Source organism: Saccostrea cucullata, unplaced genomic scaffold, assembly GCF_032062105.1.
Source record: "Saccostrea cucullata isolate Sc308-1 unplaced genomic scaffold, CSIRO_AGI_Scuc_v1 ctg13198, whole genome shotgun sequence".
In the NCBI taxonomy this organism is placed as follows: Eukaryota; Metazoa; Mollusca; class Bivalvia; order Ostreida; family Ostreidae; genus Saccostrea; species Saccostrea cuccullata.
The window spans coordinates 3,237-25,864 of record NW_026925372.1 but is presented as its reverse complement, the minus strand read 5'-3'; the positions used below and the strand labels follow the sequence as shown (position 1 = coordinate 25,864).

Below are 22,628 nucleotides of genomic sequence, written 5' to 3'. Positions count from 1 at the left end.
GGAAACTCCCCCCCCCCATTTTTTTCTGGATCCACATCACTGTGACAACAAGGAATATCATAATCACGTCTCCCCTTCGTAATACAAGCAAAGTAATATTGTGCTAGCTTGCTGCTGAAATATTAAAAAATCAAAAAAAGAAATAATGTACGAAATTAAAGGATTAAGATATTACCTTTCTGCAATTCCACGAAACAGAATCTTGAACTTGGATGAGTATATGTCAATTTCAAGTTCCTTATAATATTACGAGAGGTAGAGTCAGCACTGCTACAAATCATAGCCGCAGTTTACGTATGTAAGCCTTCGATCTATTTTACTTTTAAACAAAATCTTCTGAGATAATTTTAAGCAGGTGTAGAAAAGTAAATTTTCATCCTGCATCAAAAACCTTAAATAATATAAATGATGCTGTGCTTAGCTTCGCACTGAGGATATCGATGTATGTACATATGTATACTGTATACTGATATTTTCGTCAATATATATTCCAAACAACTATAATTCCATTGGTACAAATATAAAATACAGAATATGGTGATTGTTGTGTTTTTAAGGTGCCAAGGGAGACACTGGTTTTGTTGGAATCAAAAGTGATCAAGGCAGAATTGGAGAACCAGGTACTTGTCTTTTTTCACCATTTTTTGTACAAATACTGAATTTTTTTTTTATTAGGCTAAATAAAATTGAAGTGAGGGTTCTCAGGCTGCATCAAGCTGAATACTGAATAATTCTCAATTCATTATAACAATACTTTAGCAGATCATCTCACCTGGGGCTCCATCACGACCGCGCTCTCCCGGCAGACCCGGGGGTCCTTGGGGTCCATCTAACCCTTGGGCTCCCGGCCGTCCTGGGACACCAGCCTCTCCCTTCTCCCCTGGGATACCAGGTAATCCTTCTCTCCCTGGGAGTCCAGCATTTCCTTTAGCACCAGCGGGACCTGATCAGAAAGAACAATATCATGTGTAATACATATATTTGATTTAACATTCCTTTTTAAAGTACCATAGTCATAGATTACAATACCTTTTATGACTTTGCAAAAAAGCCTTTCAAATTTAGAAGACTAGAAGGCAAAGAATATTTTCCAAGTCAATCAAAGCCTCTTACTAAGCCTTAATCAACAACCATAACTTTAAAACTTGAAATTATATTCCTTATAATATGTGTCATCTAATTATAAGGAATATAAACTAATTATTTCTCTGAATTGACTAATCGTCCCGTACCTGGTATTCCTGGTCGGCCTTCCTCTCCTGGGGGTCCTCTTGCCCCCTCGGGTCCTGTAGGTCCGGGTTCTCCAGGTAAACCAACAACTCCGATTGGTCCTCGTAGTCCTGGCAGTCCTGGCTGTCCTGGCAGTCCATCTCTTCCAGGAATTCCGGGTTCTCCTACAATTATTATGATATATTCCTTTTAGAACTGAAACCTTTCATTAGACTGTAAAATGATTTTTTATATTGTAGTGCTTGATTTCAAGGAGTAAAAATTTCAGGAAAAAAACTAGGAGACTTATTGTTCACAGAACAATAAAAGATCTTTCCAACTTTTTAAGTGTTTCCGAGTCATTTGGGGGAAAAAAATGCAAAACAAAAAAATGCTCGCAGCAGGATTCGAACTCGGGACCCTCAGATCTACGCTACAGAAACACGTGTATTTATTTGTTTGTGGTACAATGTAGTGAAGAATAATGCATAGATCTGAGAAACACGATTGGTGTATAATGAAAATGCCGATTTCTTGTAAAAAAAAATTCATTTGAGTTTGTTTATACTTTGAATAAATTGAGTTACGCCCCCCCCCCCCCCCCTGCGCAATGATACAGAGCTTATTATACATTCGAACTTCCGTGTCGGCACTGTGTTTACAATTTTTGAAAATATAGGCGCGTTCGTTTTGACACATATGGTGAACTCATAGGTAAGATTAAATAAACATCTCTATTTGGATTGAATTAATAATTATCAGCGTAAATCAAACTTGAAAGATGCATTTCATGAAACAAACTGTGTCACTGAGAGGATGGAAATTTATTTGATTGGAAAATTCGCTATTTTCCAGATTCATTCGATTAATATATTAAATCTAAATAAAATCATAATAAATTTGAGGTAGGGTCAAGGTCAAAGGTCAAGGTCATTTGAGCCCCCCCCACCAAAAAAACATATATAAGCAATTTTGATACTTTCCCAATGACCTTGACCTTTGACCATGACCTAATCTTCAAGGTGAAAGGTCGAAAGATCTCATGCATTGTCCACATGTCTTTACGACTTGTCATTAACTCTTTGCCCCTTGCGTCGTCTGTGACGTAATAGTTGCATTACATTTGTTAACTTTTGATGACGTTATCCTTTTCCCCGCAGCGCACTTGCGATTACGTGCTGAAAAGACATGGTTTTGAGGATGCATTTACACGGTGTATAATTAGCAACTGTTGCCGTATATATCGCCCTTATATTTATACAATCATCGGTAAAATAAATTCTAGTATTTTGATGATGATTTAATCCTGTTTATTTTGTTTAAATAATTCTTTTACAGACTTGATATACTATCATAGTTTACAGGTAATTTATTATGAATTTTAAATCTAAAACGAAAACTTCGTTCAAAATGATTGTTTGAGTTCCATTCAGGGTGTCTTTTTATGCCCCTGTTAAAATTACAGACAGCGAGACATCCCCCTTTTTTATTTCTTCAGTCACATGCATTACAATTTTATCGAAACTTGCAGAACTTTTCAATTATAAATAAAAATAGAAATGAGGTCTAGTAGAGAAGGATTATCACTTAAGAAAAATTTTATAACACGTTTTTAATATATTTTTTCAGGACAAAAAGGATTTGTAGCTTGCAGCACATTTAACTTGATTTATTTGTTCGAGAGGTTTTTTTAATCAATAAATATTGTTGGAATATTAGAATATCGCTTAATTTCTATTGAACAATACAATATATAGCCCATTGTAGATGGAAAACATTTTAATTTTTATAATACATGTAATAAAATTTAACTGATCACATCTTGTTATTAATATTTTGGCTGATATACGGATGAAATACTGCCATGGGACTCGGCATTAAAATAATCAGTTCTAAATTAGCAATATATATCTAAACTTTGCTAGCCAAGGGTTTGCGATCCAAAATCTACTCTAGTGCATGGTGGAGATGTGAAGCATATCGGAACCCCTTGGCTATAGCGAAGACTGCAGAATCTTTACTCCTACAAGTACATGTGGGGTACTAAAAAATCAGCACGTTTAACAATGAAGAAAAACTTGGGAGTGATGGGGCTGTAGGCGAATTTGCAATAAATAAATAAAAAAGAAAAGAAAAAACATCGAAAAGAAGTTTTTCTTTGTAATGAAATTTTTACACATTTTTAAAAACAATAGAATAGTTTACAAACGAGTCCAAGAACTCCTCGGACGGAGCGTTCAGTACTCGACATTTTCCCGATGTTTTCCTATAAGTATTCCGGTTATTTGTGGAGCAAATGAGACAGTACTCTTAAAAATGTTTCTTTGAAAATGCAGTAATTGTAGCTGTATTTATTGAGAAATATAGAAAGTGTTTCCTCTATTTTCCAAGGGTTGCCATCAGATTTCGTTGACACGATGAACTTGATGAACATGCAGGGTCGATGTGCACGAAATACTGTCCACTTTAATTGAGAATATGACGTATTTATATCAATTTATTTAAACTTGCTGAAAAAGTCTAATCAATAGCATGATAAACAATAAAATTAATCAATTACTCAGGATCTATCAGGAGTAAATGCGTAGTGGATATACAAATTTTTCACTATATACATTTGCGATAGCCCATGATATTACTATAGTATTAAATATACAAGTTAACGACAGGAAAAAAAATTATTGATTGTGTTTGTAAAAGATATACAATTCTGACCGAAATAAAAGTTCATAAAGATCAGACAGGAGAATAAACAGATTATCTCAATATTTTGACTGCATTCTTTTTTCCGATTATTCATATTCTACTTTTAATTTCCGACATAGTTTACTGACAATTTATAGTTTTATTTTCCGATATTTATTGAAGAGTAAATTAATTTAAGAAAATAAAACTGTGACAGAAGACTTTCTTAATTGAAAATTGAAATTATTATCTTTGAACAATACCGACAAATCATTGACATCAAAAGCTTTATTTTCTTTAAAAAAACATGGATGTTAAATTGAAATCAGTTTCATGTTTGTCGGACTTCACTGACATAATATAGTTCAAGTGTAGCTGATTTTTTTTTCATTTATCGATTTTTGATAAACTTGGAGAACAAGATCCATACCCCCCCCCCCCCCCCAAAAAAAAAAATGTACGAAATGCTAAGCATTCCTGTGCTTAAATGATATGCTAAATTTGTTTTATAATCAGTCCCTTTATTTAACAAGCTAGCTGTTGATCAAAGAAAAAAAATGCCGGAAATGTAGTAATACAATTCCGGAGATGAAATGCGGAGATTATTTAGATCGGTGTTGGTCAAAGATGTATACCCCCCCCCCCCCCCCCCCGAAAGAATGTTTTAAGCGTCCAAATGCATTGCTCCTCATTAATGTATCTTCATGGTACATGTATTTAGCAGCTGCACTACCCTTTGAAAACAGTTACGAGTTAACCTGTATTTTCTGTGTATAACATTAACATATAGATGATTGAAGAATCCAATCAGATCACATCGCCGTCCTCTTCTTGAAAGTTTACTTCGCCAATTAAAATTTTCAAAACTTATTATTTTTTTAAGTATGCAGTGTTGACATACATGAACCTGCAGAGTATATATGTTTTCTTAAACATGTGAAAGCGACTGATAAATGAATATTTTTAAATAATATACTGACGATATGAACGTACTCGAGGCAGATATATTCCTATAAGGAAATATTCCTATAAAGGACTATATACCCACTGATAAAACTAATCAGTAGACATGAGTCTTTTAACCATACCCCCGCTGCGAACGAGACCGGGTATATTGTTTTACCCTTGTGTGTTTTTCCGTCGTTCTTGCTGTGTGTCTGTCCGTAACAACGTTTTTGGTCGCAGTTTTCTCAGCAAGTACGCATCACTCATTACAGATGCTTAAAATTTTAGCACATTCGTCACTGTGGCATGCCATATGGTAGTTTCATTTTTGTTAAAATTCGATGTCAACTTCCTGTATTACCGTGCGTCTGTCCGTACCAAATATACATGTAACATTTTTTTATCGCATTTTTGAAAGCAACTACTCATCGCAGATTCTATAAATTTTAGCACAATTTTTGTTGAGACATGTCATATAGTGGGATTTTTTTGTATATGAATTCGATAACAACTTCATATTTTTTCCGTGCATTTACCTGTAACTGAACTTGTTTAAATTCACACCAGAGTGAGGCACTATTGGTGAGCATTGGCTCACAGACTTCTTGTTTGTTCTGCCTTTTTTAAAAACGATATCACACAAGTATTCAGTATACTTTAAAATTTTCCCGAATATCTTGTTTTATGTATACATGTATACGTATATGTTAAGAAATCAAGACACACGATCGAGTAAGTGCGACACTTTTTTTTTTACAATATCGGAAACGTTGACTTGATAATGAAAACATTCAAATCTAAATCAACCTCTTTTTCAACATGATATTGCCGTTCCTTTTTTCTGTTCCTTTTTATTTGTGTATGTGTATTTTTTTTATTGCTGTGTAACATGTGTAAGGTGGGAAAATAATCAGGTTTTACGAATTTGAATTTAAATAGGACAACAAATAAGACAACAAGAGACTACATGTAACATTAGATTACATGTAAACTAGAACAAAGCTATTTTCTATGAACAAACTTCTTTTCTATACGGTTGTATGACAGAGTATGTATAAACTTAAAAATTCTTTTGTTATTATACGTTCCTTCTGTCGATTTCTGCACAGGTTTTTATCAAACACTTACATAAAAAATCATTCCTCAAATTCGATAAATTCTGAATCAATGGTCCCATCTCACACAAGATTGAGTGACTTCCACATCACCAAAAACAAGTGGATCAAGTGGTAAGCTTATTTAGCGTGAAAAGAAAGACCTTAATTTGTCTCGCATTCCAAGTTTCGTCAAATAAATCGAACGATTCGGACTTACTAAACTGAGGAAAAATATTATTATTTGCGAAAGATATTAGAATGGAATTACAAAATTTATAATCAAACCATTTATTATCATACTATCAAAACTTTACGCGTTATAAGAGCAGAACACGCCAAAAACAAAAATTGCGTTAAAGTGCGTGATTGCGGGGCAAAGGTATATGCGTTAAAATGCGTGATTGCGGGGCAACGGTATATGCGTTAAAATGCGTGATTGCGGGGATGGGGGTTAAGAAGTTTTCAGTTCTTCATAAACATGAGAAACTGTCAGTGTCAATAACTGCTTAAAATGGTTTACGAATTCTTTTGCATTAATAGAATGAGAAGTGTACTAGATTAGTCGCACACATTGTTGAAGGTTTTGTACCTCTAAGGTTTACGGTTTTGGAGGAGTAGCGATAACAAGGGTTTACACTGAAAGGGGCACTATCTTTTAGAGGAATCAAACTTAGGGGGACAAGCATGAAATCTCTGAAATGGTTTTAAGAGTACATACTAAAGATGCAAAGATGTGTAGAATTTGATGAAGAACAAAAAAGCTATAAAAAATTCGCAATTTTTCATATTTTAAATGACCTTGACCTTTGACCTTGACCTAGATTTTAAGGTCTAAGCTCAATGAATCTTTTGCAGTTGGTCCCATGTCTCTATGACTTGTCATTTAAGAAAAGATTCTGATATTCATAAACATCGCAAACATTCAGGGGCAATAATTCATTACAGATTAAAGCGTCTACTGAATAAGTCGTAGACATTAGTTAAGGTTTTGTAACTCTACATTGTACAGTTTAGGGGAAGTAGTGATAACAAACATTTATTGCGAAAGGGGTCGTAACTCCTTGAGGGGTCAGAATTCATATACGCAGGGTCAACTGCAAAAATCATTTACGAAGTACATTCTTATGGTCTATAAATCTTTTCGATAAACCTTGAAACTCAAAAACATGCGGCGGAAAAATAATAATAATAACTAGGAGACTTATTGCTCAAAGAACAATAAGAGGTCTTTCCACCTTCTTTGAATTTCAATTTTGTTTTATATCTGACTCCTTAAAATTATAATTTCCATGAGAAAACAAAATTGTCTGAGAGGGATAAATTAAAAAAATGAAAATTAAAAAAAAAATTAAATGACCTTGACCTTTGACCTTGAAAAAATATTCAAGGTCAAAGGTCAAGGGTCACAATGCAATTGACCCCATGCTTCTACGACTTATACTTTTCAAGTTATTTTGATTGATTGATTGATTGTATATTGTTTAACGTCCCTCTTAGGAATTTTTCACTCATATGGAGACGTCACCGATGCCGGTGAAGGGCTTCAAATTTAGACCTATACTCGGCACTCAGGGCCATTGAGCAGTGAGGGTTCTTTATCGTGCCAACGCCTACCGTGACACGGGACCTACGTTTTTAAGGTCATATCCGAAAGACCCGTGACTTTCACTTCTAGTGCCGAGCGCTTGGCGAAGGAACAGTCACTACCTATGTTTACGTCTTAGGTATGACGCGGCGCCGCGATCGAGAATCGAACCCGGGCCTCCCGATCACGAAGCGAACGCTCTACCACTAGGCTACCGTGACCGGTTTTTCAAGTTATAAGGTTTAGTAGTAAGTACAAAAGACGTTAAAGGGCAATAACTCATATAAAGGGACATCAGATCCTTTCGCACTTGTACAATGAAGTAAGGCCTGAAGACCCTTAAGACATTAGTGAAGATTTGGTGTCTCTACGGTCTATGGTTTCCGAGGAGTAGCGATAACAAGGATTTTCGCACAAGGGGCAATAACTTTTAAAAGTGTCAATCTTAAGGGACAAGAATGAAATCTTCGAAAGAGTATTAAGAGTGCATATCACAGACAGAAAATAGATAGTATATGTTTAAGGATATAAGAGCTATTAAAAGAAATTTATTTCTTATATTTGGAATGACCTTGACCTTTGACCTTGAAATGAATTTGAAGGTCAAACGTCAATGAAACTTATGCAGTTGATTTCATGTCTATACGACTTATCGTTTTGAAAATTTTGTGTTTTTTATAGAATTTATAAACTTTCAGGGGCAGTTACTCATTGAAGGGGTCAACGAAAACTTTGCAATGAACAGATTGAAAAGTCTCCTAAATTAGTTGAAGACATTAGTGAAGGTTCTGCATCTCTGCGATTTACGATTTCGAAGGAGTAGCGATAAAAAGCTTTACAGTGAAAGGGGCAATAATTGCCTAAGGCGTCAAAGTTCTAACATAGGGTTTCGTTTTTCGGAATAACTTTAAATATCCAGTATCATGAACTAAAAAGTTTATTGATAAGTTTTATGGTTTCAAAAGCTAAGGTGAGAAATAGAATAATAATAAACATAAATTTTTCAATAGGTCTTTCCTCAGAGAGGTGGAAAGACCTAACTAGTAGGCTATTTGTTCTTGAACATTTAGAGGACTTTCCACCTTCTTTAAATTTCAATTACATTTAATATTTATTCCTTTGAATTTAAAATTCATTAAAAAGAAACCAGAAATGGCTTAAAAGATGAAAAAATAATTTTTTTAAAAAATGGAAATGACCTTGACCTTTAACCTTGCAAAATTTTTAAAGTCAAAGGTCAAGGGTCACAATGCAATTGATCCCATGCTTCTACGACTTATACTTTTCAAGTTATAAGGTTTAATTGTAAGTATAAAGACGTTAAAGGGCAATAACTCATATAAAGGGACATCAGATCCTTTCGCACTTATACAGTGAAGTTAGGCCTAAAGACCCTTGAAACATTAGTGAAGATTTGGTGTCACTATGGTCTATGGTTTTGGAGGAGTAGCGATAAAAAAGTTTTTCGCACAAGGGGCAATAACTTTTAAATGCGTCAATCTTAAGGAACAAGAATGAAATCTTCAAAAGAGTATTAAAAGTGCATATTACGGACAGAAGATAGATAGTATATGTTTAAGGAAATAAAAGTTATTAAAAGACATTTATTCCTCATATTTGGAATGACCTTGACCTTTGACCTTGAAATGAATTTCAAGGTCACGGGTCAATGAAACTTATGCAGTTGGTTTCATGTCTCTACGACTTCTCGTTTTAGAAATTTTCAGTTTTTTATAAAATTTATAAACTTTAAGGGGCAGTTATTCATTAAAGGGGTTGAAGAAAACTTTTGCAATAAATAGACTGAAAAGTCTCCTAAATTAGTTGAAGACGTTGGTGAAGGTTCTGCATCTCTACGGTTTATGGTTTCGGAGGAGTAGCGATAACAAGCTTCACGGTGAAAGGGGCAATAACTGCATAAAGGCTCTTAGTTAAAAGATGTAGGTCGTTTTTCGGAATAACTTTAAATATCCAGTATCATGAACCATAAAGTTTTTCGATAAGTTTTACGGTGTCAAAACATAAGGTTAGAAATAGAATAATAACTAGGAGACTTATTGTTCACAGAACAATAAGAGGTCTTTCCACCGTCTTTGAATTTCAATTTTGTTTTATATTTGACTCCTTAAAATTAAATTCCATGAATAAGAAACCAAAATTGTCTTAAAGGATAGAAAAAATGAAAAATTGAAAAAAAATGAAATAACCTTGACCCTTGACCTTGAAAAAATATTCAAGGTCAAGGGTCACAATGCAATTGACTACATGCTTATACGACGTATAGTTTTTAAGTTATAAGGTTTAATAGTAAGTACAAATACGTTAAAGGGCAATAACTCATATAAGGGTCATCAGATCCTTTTGCACTTATACAGTGAAGTTATGCCTCAAGATCCTAAAGACATTAGTGAAGGTTTGGTGTCTCTATGGTCTTCAGTTTATGAGGAGTAGCAATTACAAGGTTTTTCGCACAAGGGGCAATTACTTTTAAAAGGGTTAATCTTATGAAACAAAAATGAAATATTGAAAATAGTTTTAAGAGTACATATTATTGATGCAAAGACATTAAGTATATGTTTAAAGACAAAAGAGAATATAAAAAGAGCTTACTTTCTCAAATTTGGAATGACCTTGACCTTTGACCTTTGCATTAATTTCATGATCAAAGGTCAATGAATCTTATGCAGTTGGTCCCATGTCTCTATCACTTCTCGTTTTGAAAATTTTTAATTATTTCTAAAATTAAAAAAGTTTCAGGGGCAATAACTCATTGAAGGGGTCATCGAATACCTTCGCAATGAATAGATTCCAGAGTCCTCTCAATTAGTCGAAGACTTTAGTGAAGGTTTCATATTTCTACAGTTTACAGTTTCAAAGGAGTAGCGATAACAAGAATTTGCGTACAAAGGGCGATAACTTTTAATAGGTTCAATCTTAAGGAATACGAATTAAATCTTTAAAATAGTTTTAAGAGTACATATTAATGATGCTAAGACAGTTTGTATATGTTAAAAGACAGAAAAGATATAAAAAAGAGCTTAATTTCTCAAATTTGGAATAACCTTGACCTTTGACCTTTGCATTAATTTCATGATCAAAGGTCATTGAATCTTATGCAGTTGGTCCCATGTCTCTATCACTTCTCGTTTTGAAAATTTTTAATTATTTCTAAAATTAAAAAAGTTTCAGGGGCAATAACTCAATGAAGGGGTCACCGAATACTTTTGCAATGAATAGATTCCAGAGTCCTCTCAATTAGTCGAAGACTTCAGTGAAGGTTTCATATTTCTACAGTTTATGGTTTCGAAGGAGTAGCGATAACAAGCATTTCTTGCGAAAGGGGCAATAACTTTGAAAGCGGTCATAGTTCATACGCGTTGGGTCAAATTTGTTCATAGCTTTTAATGACCTTTACGATGAACAAAAAGTCTTTTCGATAAATGTTAAAATAAAAAATCAGCGGAAGAAGAATAACTAGTAGACTAATTGTTCACTGAACATTTAGAAAGTCTTTCCACCTTCTTTTTTTTTTTTTTTAAATGTTTCCAAGTAATTTGGACTGTTAAGAAACAAAAAAAAGTTCCTCCAGCTGGGCTCGAACCTACATCCCTTAGTTTGTAAGTCGGACACGCTAACCATTGAGCCATCAAGTTGTACACAAGTAAGCCTATTTTGTAATCTAATTTTTTTAAAGGTAAAAGAGGATACCTGTAGTTTCGTAGGAAAGTCCCGGTCAAATTTCTTAAAAAACTGAGATCTTGCCGGTTTGATTTGATATTGTATGTAGGAAAATGATTAGAATAATCATGGGACACATTTGCAGTGAAGCAATGTTACTTAGCATATACAGAGTCGTAAAAGCGAAAGTAATACACGTGGTCAGTTGCAGAGGAAATTCAAAATCCCGGAAAAACAATGAGTGAGTTATGGACATTTTTTCTACACTATAGTGAATAAAGCGGGGTATCTGCAATTGATTTAACCTATTTAAATTGCATGGAAATTTATTTTATATGAAAAATCGCTATTTCCGAGATTCAGTAGATTCATATTTAAATCTAAATAAAATTAAGATAAATTCCATACACCTAAGAAAGCAAGAATACTTGGTATTAAAATGTCGTAATAGAGTAGGAGAATCGAATGATATTAACAATAATTGCAGAAATAGACAATACGAGTGAGTCTTAATTAATTTTTATGCTCAGCAATAACTAAATTTCAGACAGAAAAAAAATGCAGATTTTGCCGATATTCACTTGAATTTCAAAATACATTAGAGACCCATCTTAAAACTCTCAGGACACTTTCTTTCAGGTCTTTTCTTCCTTTTATTACAAATCTTATGCCGATATTTCGTTTCATTTGACTAGTAGACATTTTCTCTAAGTTGGTGTTGATTTTTATTTTATTTTTTTCTTTTTTATAGGGCGGGGGGTATTTTTAAAGCATTTGTTAGAGTGATGGTTGTAAATACCTCCACGACCTTTAGCTTGATTGTGACCTTTGGGTCAATGGGGTCAAAGGTCAAGGTCATTTATGAAGGTCAAAGGTCAAAGTCATCACAAAAGAGAAAGAGAGAGAGAGAGTTAAACTTGAGATTTACATTTGAAGCTGAATCTAGATAAAGGTAATGAATATATCTTTATTACCTTTTGAGTAAGGGTCAAGGTCAGGGGTCAAGGTCAATGTCAAATATCAAGGTCAAAGGTAAAGGTCACTTGGATTTTTAGCTTTAAATGACAATTTCTCTAGTTTTCTTATGACCTTGACTTTTGACCTTGACCTACTTTTCAAGGTCAAAGATCAAAAGACCACCTGTCCTTTTTTTAAAAGTTTGGCAATAACTCATCGAAGGAGTCACCGAATACTTTCTCAATGAATAGATTCCAGACTCCTCTCAACTAGTCAAAGACATTGGTGAAGGTTTCATACCTCTACGGTTTACGGTTTCGAAGTAGAAGCGATAACAAGCATTTCTTGCGAAAGGGGCAATAACTTCGAAAGCAGTCATAGTTCATACGCGTTTGGTCAAATTTGTTCATAACTTTTACTGACCTTTACGATGAACAAAAAGTCTTTTCGATAAATGTCGAAACAAAAAATCAGCGGAAGAAAAATAAGAAGAAGAACTAGGATACTTATTGTTCACAGAACAATAAGAGGTCTTTCCACCTTCTTTGAATTTCAAATTTGTTTCATATCTGACTCCTAAAAATTAAATTCAATGAAAAGGAAACCAAAACTCTCTTTAAGCATAAAAAAAAGAAAATTAAAAAATAAATTGAAATGACCTTGACCTTTGACCTTGAAAACATTTTCAAGGTCAAAGGTCAAGGGTCACAATGGAATTGACCCCATGCTTCTACAACTTATAGTTTTCAAGTTATAGGTTTAATAGTAAGTACAAAGAAGTAAAAGGGCAATAACTCATATAAGAGGTCATGAGATCCTTTTGCACTTATACAGTGAAGTTAGGCCTAAAGACCCTTAAGACATTAGTGAAGGTTTGGTGTCTCTAGGGTCTACGGTTTCAGAGGAGTAGCGATAACAAGGTTTTTCGCACAAGGGGCAATAACTTTTAAAGGGGTTAATGTTAGGGGACAAGAGTAAAATCTTTGAAACAGCTTTAAAAGTACATGTTAATGATGCATAGACATTAAGTATATGTTAAAAGACAAAAGAGATATAAAAAGAGCTTAATTTCTCAATTTTGGAATGACCTTGACCTTTGACCTTTACATGAATTTTAAGGTCAAAGGTCAATGAATCTTATGCAGTTGGTCCCATGTCTTTACGACTTTTCATTTTAAAAATTTTTAATTATTTGTAAAATTCAAAAAGTTTCAGGGGCAATAAATCATTGAAGTGGTCACCGAATACTTTCGCAATGAATAGATTGAAGAGTCCCCTTAATTAGTCAAAGACATTGGTGAAGGTTTCATACCTCTACGGTTTACGGTTTCAGAGGAGTAGCGATAACAAGTATTTCCTTCGAAAGGGGCAATAACTTCAAAAGGGGTCAGGGTTCATTTACGCAGGGTGAACTGCAATAAATTTTTGCGAAGTACATTCTTATCGACTAAAAATCTTTTCGATAAATCTTGAAACAAAAAATCACATGGCGGAAAAATAATAAAAAAGAAGAAACAGAAGGAAATCAATAGGTCTTTCCACAGAAAGGTGGAAAGACCTAATAATAAGAAACAGAAGAAAATCAATAGGTCTTTCCACAGAAAGGTGGAAAGCCCTAATAATAAGAAACAGAAGAAAATCAATAGGTCTTTCCACAGAAAGGTGGAAAGACCTAAAAACATAAGCATGTCAAGAGGTCTTTCCACAGAAAGGTGGAAAGACCTAATAAACATAAGCATTTCAAGAGGTCTTTCCACAGAAAGATGGAAAGACCTAATAATAATAAACAGAAGAAAATCAATAGGTCTTTCCACAGAAAGGTGGAAAGACCTAATGACAGCAGTTACATGTATTTAATACATGGGGTGTCCCAGAATATCAGAATTATCTCGTGCATGTAATTTCGTTGCTTCATAGATCATAATTTTAAAAAATGCTAGCTTGGTATTTAGGATGTGTAATTTTCTCATTTTTTCTCTCTCTGAGATGATAGCGATTTGATAGGAATTCGCTGAATTTGTAAATTATAAACGTTACCTCCTTTGTCTGTATACCAGGTATTCATCCATGCGCGGATCTAAATGAAGAGACTGGGATTTGCTGAGTTTTAAATACCAATACTAAACTAAGTAAAAGTGACCTTGGATCCCTCCTAGATGACACTAAAACCCTGGAATCTGTGTTGAGTTTGTATAAAAGTAATGGTTTTACATGTATGGGAAACACAATCATCCTCGCAAACCACGTCCATACTCTTCCATTCTGAAGGAAAGAGCTGTATGCGGACTCCAGACCGTGTCTTGAGACGATGGGGGAAACAATCCAAAACATGGGAAAGGAGTTAATGTGTTTTTTTTTTGTTTATTTGGGGGCTTTGTTGTTGATTTGTTTTGTTTGTTTGCTTTTTTTCATGAGAAAAAATTTCAGGATTGTTTATTTTTTTGACTGGAAAAAATTCTGGATCCGGGCCTGTTCATCTGATGGCGTTTAAAAGAGGTTTAAATAAAGTGGTGATAGATTTGGTATTTAATTTACAGTTTATCAAAACAAGTGCCGTCAAACGTCTTTGACTATGAATCTCGAATGAATTTCCAGTATGCATAGCAATGTACACTACCCTAGAGCTTCAACCGAAGGAATAACACTTGACGATAAAAAACGTGTGAAGGTACGTCGGCAAAATTATATCCTTCCATATGTACATTAAGTCCGAGGGATAATTCTAAACATAATGTCCATGCAATTCCGCATGATAGGCAACAACTACATTTATTTCCTATCTAGCATGAAACACGAACTTTGATTGGTTACCAACTCGGGTGTAAATATCCGTGCATCCGACTTGAGCCGGGTGTAAATAAATTATACGCACGGCCCTTGTGTTTTGAATGATCACACAAGTAGCAACGGCTATTAAAACAGCCCTCTGTTGCCTTTACTAAAATTTCACCCCCCCCCCCCCCAAAAAAAAAAATAATAATAATAATAAATAAACACTAAATATTCATTTTTTCGTGACTTTACGGATTACTCAATACTTCGGATGCAGCTAATATTTACACCGTGAATAATTTTCCCCTATTTTCTCTTAATGTATCATTTTAAAAAGTTGCTTTTGATTTAACAGGACAATATAATTGTATTTAAGCTCTTTTTAATCAAAGCAAAAACTAGCTAGCTATACAGGTATTTATCTCATGATTCAAAACTTCTTATCAGTCCTATGGTAAAATTTCCCAAATTCGTAGGTAGGGTTTATTTTAGCGGATCCCCCTTCCAATAATGTAGATATAATTATCTTCATTTAAATAACGTTAACGTCACACCGTTACAATATACATGTGTATATATAACGTCAAAAGTAATGACGTTATACATGTAGATTTTACTTGAAAACAATACATTTTTCAAATGACTATAAAAAGAAAACTGGAAAAGATATCATTAAAAAATAAATTATGTTATAACCCACAAAGTCTAACCTATCACAGAATAAAATTTTATTTATTTTGGTGACAGGGCATATTTTTTGCACTTCGTGGCTTTAGCTCTTTCACTGTTTGGTGACTTTTAAAAATAACTTTCTTCTACTTCAACAAAAAAGAAATCTCTAGGGCAGAAATACAAAAAAAAAATCAAAATAAAATAAAAAAGATAAGGGAAAAATGTGATAATTTGGCGCTTGTCCAACAGATTTCCATTTGGTCCAATGGTAAAATTTGACAACTTTTGAGATGGCCCTTTAAGAAATGAGGAAGGTGAACATTCGATTTATAATCTTTAAAAAAAATAAATATATGTGTAAAAATTAACAAAAATAATGTCAAAATCCCTAGGGCAGAAATACTTAGACTCGGCCTTGTTAAAAATTATATGAGCCGTTCCAAGCAAAAACCCCCCTTATGTCAAAAATTTTCGAAAATGACTTTTTTCTTGAAAAATGATGTAGAACCTTAGGTGAATATAACCTGTAAATATTACAGGTGTATCTCGCTCCGTTACGGATTTACAGGTATTCAAAGTGTGCATCATTTATACGGCCGACGTCATATTTTATAAATTTTCTATTGCAGCGACGTCGACGTTATAGCGACGTAATAAAAATGTGAATTACTTATACGCAATAACTTGGTATTGTATTGCCGTTCTGCTTAATATATATATGCTTAATTTGTTGTAAACATTTTTTTCTTTTTTATGAAAACGCTGAGTTTATTCTTTTCTGATATTAATTAAAAATATACCAATGGCGTTTAGTCCTATAATTCGCTGACTTAGAGAAAACATCACAAATAATTGATAGGTCTTTTATTAAGTAAAATTCACTTTCAATTTTACCGTTTAAGTTCAGCCCAAATCTTTCAAAACCAGCAACAACAAAAAATATTTTAGTTCCCATCAATTTATTTTTGATAATTGATTTTACTTGTCCAACCTTTGCCTTCAAAACACTGACCAAGAGACAGCATTAAGGGACAGGGACTTGCTCTTTTGTTAATGAACCCGACATAAGGAATTTGTATGGTATATCAATGTAAATGATGATTACCATTTATCCTTTTTTCTAAATGCTCAACTACATATGCATTTTCTTTGCTTAATTATATATCCTCATTTGTATATCAGGAAAGGGGGGGGGCTGCAATGAAAGAATAAATATGTAAGTACTAGTATGAAGGCAATTTAGACTAGATATATACATTTTAAATCTGAATTTATGAAAAGTTAAAGTGTACCTTTTAGATTTCAGATTATGAAATAACTAATAAAAAACATGGCCTGAAAAACTGAGAAAATGAGCAAAGCTTTTTAAAAAAAATTGTATATTTTCTACAGTACAATCACGTACATGTAATTAATATATAGAAGATTGCCAAACATACAGCCCAATCTATATCTAACAACAAAATTGTGAGAGTCGATCCTCTTGTGCTTTACGAATATATCTATGAAAATGAAACAGGTCGAGATCACTACCTTATATGGAAGGCAATTTTCAACACGTGACGATGTCTTCGTCACACCCGTTCTCCAATCAAGTGAATGAGTCCCAAAGCATGACACTCTACTACGTGTTTACGATTCAATGGCTACACGTGGTTTTCGTCGGTTTACTACACATTATTTAACTCGTCACCGGAAAATCTGTAGAGCTTCTTTATCACTTTATAAGACCAAAATTGAAAGATTATATTGTAAAGACATTGCTCCATGCTCACATTTAATATTGGAGTTGTTTTAGATGATTAATAGTTGCTTCGAATACCGTACAGACGCTTTGACGTCATAAAATAATATTGAGGGGTTAAATAATAATTAGACACCTTCTCCTGCTGTCTAAATACAAGGACCTATATACTACCTGCTAAAACTATGTACACGTATATCTCTTGAAAACAAACTCAATGTTTTATCGACACGATACATGTAGCACAGGTCTACGTCTCTTTGAACAATCATGGTTAAGGCCGATGTTTTATAAGTTGATATAAGGCTTCATAAAGCAAATTTTGTAAATGTGAGCATAGAAATGAAAGATTATACATTATTTTAAATATTTCTTCAACAAATCTCAAAAAAGAATTGAAAATAAGTTTCCAAGGGACAATTCAAGTTACCCTTTATTTTCAACACAGCTGAGTACTTGTAGTAGCCCATAATGAATTGCGCATTCATCAGTGTGTAAAGTAAACATATAGCTAATTTACATGCAAATTTATTCTGACGTCAGAAAATCTAGTGGTCTCGACCTGTGAAAGTTAGACATACTTTCTCAATATTTAAGTTAGTTATACGATCCGTATGAGGTTTAAAAAACATACATGTCACAGTTTTTTTTTTTTTTTAAACAACAGGTTGTTATGAGACAAGTTTCACAGGTCAACACTTATAACATATCATGAAGGTACTCTGAAAATGTACCAGTTAGTCAAAAGCTAAAAAAATATTTTAGAGACTAAGAAAAATGTGTAAGTCAGGGGTCTATTCAGGGCAGCTTTTTAAGTCCTCGACACAAATGTACAATATTTGATTACCGTCTACATAGAAAAAAAAAAACACATAAAGAAATTTTATAGAAAAGAGAACATGTTTTACGTGCAAACTCTGCACATTGGACTGTCTTTCGAATAAAATGCTTCTCATATAATAATTTAGTAAAATATATTCTATCCCAGTCTACCCAACATTTTACACACATACACGTATAAAGAAGTTCCATTGTGTGCAGAAGGGGGAGGAATGCTGGCCATTCTCTGTCCTTTCATTAACATCAAACATTAGTCTTCTAGTTAAATTTACATGGAGACCGGTCCTTCGGATGAGTCTGTATAAACCGCGGTCCCGTGTCGTAGTTAGTGCTGGCACGAAAAAGATCCCTCACTGCTCAAAGGACCTGATTGCCGGTTATAAGACAATATTTGCAGCTCTCCATCGGCAAGTGGTGGCGTCTCCATATTTATGAGTTAAAAATTCTCGAGATGGACGTTTAACAACATACAAACAATCAATATATTTAAATTTAAACATCGAAGTTTCACAAGTTAATTAGAACCTTTGTTTATACAAGATATTTCCGAAGTTATCTACAAACCTTTTTTATACAAGATATATCCGACTTTTGTGTTTGACAGTATATAGGGAACTTATACTGCCTCGCTATTGAGCTAGTTTTTCTAGTGATGCGGTAGAGTCTCTCTATTTCAGGCAAGTTACGCAACGCGTCCAGCCTGTTTAACCATTGGATGGTGACCGCTCAAAAACATGGAAAGCCATAGCAAAGTAATGAGATATAGGCCTATCTAAACAACATGCAAAAAAAAGGAGCTTTTCAGACAAACATAATTATGTATACTTTGTGTTGTCAACATCATTCATTTACGGAAGCCCGTTGGTGCCATGTATGAAAAATATTTAATCTGGCGGCCGCCACATATATATCTGGCGGCCGCCACTTATTATTTGGCGGCCGCCACTTATGTATCTGGCGGCCGCCACTTAATATCTGGCGGCCGCCACTTAAATATCTGGCGGCCGCTACTTATTATTTGGCGGCCGCCACATATATATCTGGCGGCCGCCACTTATTATTTGGCGGCCGCCACTTATGTATCTGTCGGCCGCCACTTAATATCTGGCGGCCGCCATTTATTATTTGGCGGCCGCCACTTAAATATCTGGCGGCCGCCACATAAATTATTTTGCAAAAGGTGAGTGTTATTGGGTTAAGAAGATGGATGTTGACACAACCGCTGCTTATTGATAAAAGTAAATGATAAAAAACGAATTCTGAAGTATTGGAACACCATTCTTGGAAATCCAAAATGCAAAACTTTATTTAATTCTCAACCAATCATAGCTTACAGCAAACACCATGATTTATGTCCGTGACCCCTGATGAGGCTTCTTAATAATCGAAACACTCTACAAATACTTGCATAATTCAAATCAAATATTAATCTGCTCTATGCAAAAAACATATCTATTAGAAGTGTGGATTGGAGTGTTGGTTCATAATAAATCTCTTACAAGTTTGGATGATTGATGTTGCTATTATAATTTTTACACTGTATCCACCTCTTAAACCACATATTAAAACATGCGCGCGATTCAGGAAGCCAAGTGTTATCAGGCGGCCGCCAAATATTATGTGGCGGCCGCCAGATATATAAGTGGCGGCCGCCAGATAAATCATGTGGCGGCAGCCAAATAATACGTGGCGGCCGCCAGATGTTATATAGCGGCCGCCAGATAAATTATGTGGCGGCCGCCAGATATTATATAGCGGCCGCCATAAAAACTACGTGGCGGCCGCCATATATTAAGTGGCGGCCGCCAGATATATAAGTGGCGGCCGCCAAATAATAAGTGGCGACCGCCACATAATTATCTGGCGGCCGCCAGATATACAAGTGGCGGCCGCCAGATAAAATATTTTTCGTACGTGGCACCAACGGGCTTCCGTATTCATTCAATGATTTGTTTAAACTAAAATTCTGTATCATTGCAAACGTTGTTTAAGGATAATAATTTGAACAGCAAATTAAAATTGCATTTTTATACAACGATTTCCATCATTCTATTGTCTCCTGATAGGATTTCAATATATTGATAAAATAAACTTCACTATTATTTCTCATTTTATTTTTTCCACATTTGCATCTACAATGTCAAAGAGTTGCACTAAAAATGATAGCGTTTAAATATTTTCCCATGAACATGCGTTTAAAAAACATGTCAGATCGTTTTTCAAATAATTCGACAAAAGTGTTAATAATGATAAATACTCTTAGTTTTCTGATTTTCATAGGTCTAGCAATGGGGAAAAAAAAATCAGGTTATGTTCACCTGCATGTAATCTTCCTGGTGAAAATTACGAATATTTATAATACTTCTTCCTAGTATACGTTAGACGAAAAGTAGATCGAGAAAATCCAAACTGATAAAAATATTTTGGAAATGTATTTTTTTTTTTTTGGACTCTATTTACAATCAGGTGAACAAATAATGTGCTTACAATCAAGCACATAAAAAAAATCCGGGGGTTGCATGGGGGCCCTTCTCCGCATTTTTTTTTAATGTAAATTTTCACTGTTAACATCAGCATGCAATGATGCTGGGGGGGGGGGTAGAATAACTTGACTAGCAATTAGATGAATAATATAGGTGTGCATGCGTGTCAAATACGGTATTTTTCAGAACTTCCAAAAATTTGTAAAAAGATACATGTATGTATTTATTTCTATATATGCTTTATTACATAATTATATCCTTATAATTTTTTGGTGGTGGTGGTGGGAAGGGGGGTGTTACAACGGTATTAACAAGTTATCGATCTTTTCAACACAAAACAAAAAAGGAGAATGTCGAATATAGGTCTTTTCAAGTAATGTAGCTTTGTTAGCTGAACTAATTGTCACTTTTCTTCCAAGAGGTTTTGGGTCTACAATAAATGAAAAAAATACCCCGAATTTAGATCTGGCATTGGTGTGGTTTAACAATTCTGTCATTCAGTTTTGATTGGTGTTAATTCCCGTGCCGTTTTCTTGACATGTGATTAAGTCCAAACAATTTTCGCCAAGACTTCCGATTTTAAATAAAAAAACATATTTCAAACTACTCTTCCTTCCGTTTTAAAAATATTTTTACACTAAATATCATCATTTCATGTAATTATTTTTTGTCATTGTTGAATAAGAAAGAGTCGTAAATCTGACTTTTAAACGACAGTTCCATGTTTTATTTAGTTTAACTGAAAACTTATATTGTACATGGAACAGAATAATTGTCAAAGTGTAGACAAGTTTTATGTATTTAATCAGAACACTCTTAGGTCGTTTAAATGTGTAATGCACATGTAGTTAATTTGACAACAATCAGAGTCAGATATGTTATGAAATAGACAAAAGTCATGAAAAAAATATGCAAAAAGCACAAGGGAGAAAATTATGTGACGTAAAACAAAGCATATAGTTGGAACGCAGTCAGTGCGCGATATATTTTGAACGCAGTTTTTGTTGCAAAACAATGACGTCGCTTTTTGTATTGTGACGTAAAATTTTGTCAGATTACATAAGGGGGGTTTTTGCTTGGAACGGCTCATATATGTGTGAAAAAAATATCTAATAAAGAGTTGTCTTGGAAATTTCCTGAAAATCAACAAATTTTAATCCTTAAATATCTTTAATGTCTACTGTCTATTGTCAATGGTTAAAATCTATAATGATAACAGATAAAATGGGATGCACTATCCAAGTACACTTCAATTGGACAAAAGGTATACATTAATATGATTACTTTTAAAAAATAATTCTTGAAGGTTTTTCTTTTTTAAGCTATAAACATCATTGTTTACCTTTTTTGTTAGTAATTTCCTGCTTTACTGTCCTTGTGATATGAATTTCCATATCTGTTTGTAATTTGCGCCACTTCTTTTCAATCTTGTAGTCATCCATTGAATCTGAATATAAGGGTTGTGCCTCTGTAAAACTAAGCGTTACAAGAAGACTGATGACCGAAAAGATCATTTTGATAATGACGGAGAATATGATCAGTTGGTGAATCGATGGCAGTTTACACAGATTTTCTCTTTTCAAAATTTAGTTCGGCTTTTTAATGTATTTCTAATAAAAAGTCTTTATATACAGGAACAAGTACCATGTGTATTACATACTGATATGAATTTAAGTTCACACTTCTTAGGAAACCGGATGCTTCAGACTAAATTTTCATTTAGATATAAACAGTAGTGAAGGAGAAACTTCAAGAGTACAGTCCAACAATATTTTAAAGAAGTGATGTAAGAAGGGTATGGAAATAATGATCAGTATTCAATATCAAAGTCCATAAAACAATCAGATGTGGATACTTAAAAAAATCAATAAACTTTTGGACAATTTTAAATCACGAGATCATACCAAAATCAAGAGCTTAAAAATGTACGACTCATCAACTTTATACAAAACCATCACTCA

General features: G+C 33.9%; 1 protein-coding gene across 1 annotated transcript; it reads right to left on the bottom strand.

The window, feature by feature from the left end:
* Positions 1–772: 772 nt before the first annotated feature.
* LOC134268703 (collagen alpha-1(X) chain-like) lies at positions 773–22,307 on the bottom strand (the record flags this gene model as incomplete). Its single annotated transcript, XM_062750946.1, has 3 exons — positions 22,010–22,307; positions 1,233–1,394; positions 773–943 (listed from the first exon to the last, which is right to left on the bottom strand). Coding segments are annotated over exons 1-3 (505 nt in total), but the record flags the coding sequence as incomplete, so codon positions are not given.
* Positions 22,308–22,628: the final 321 nt, after the last annotated feature.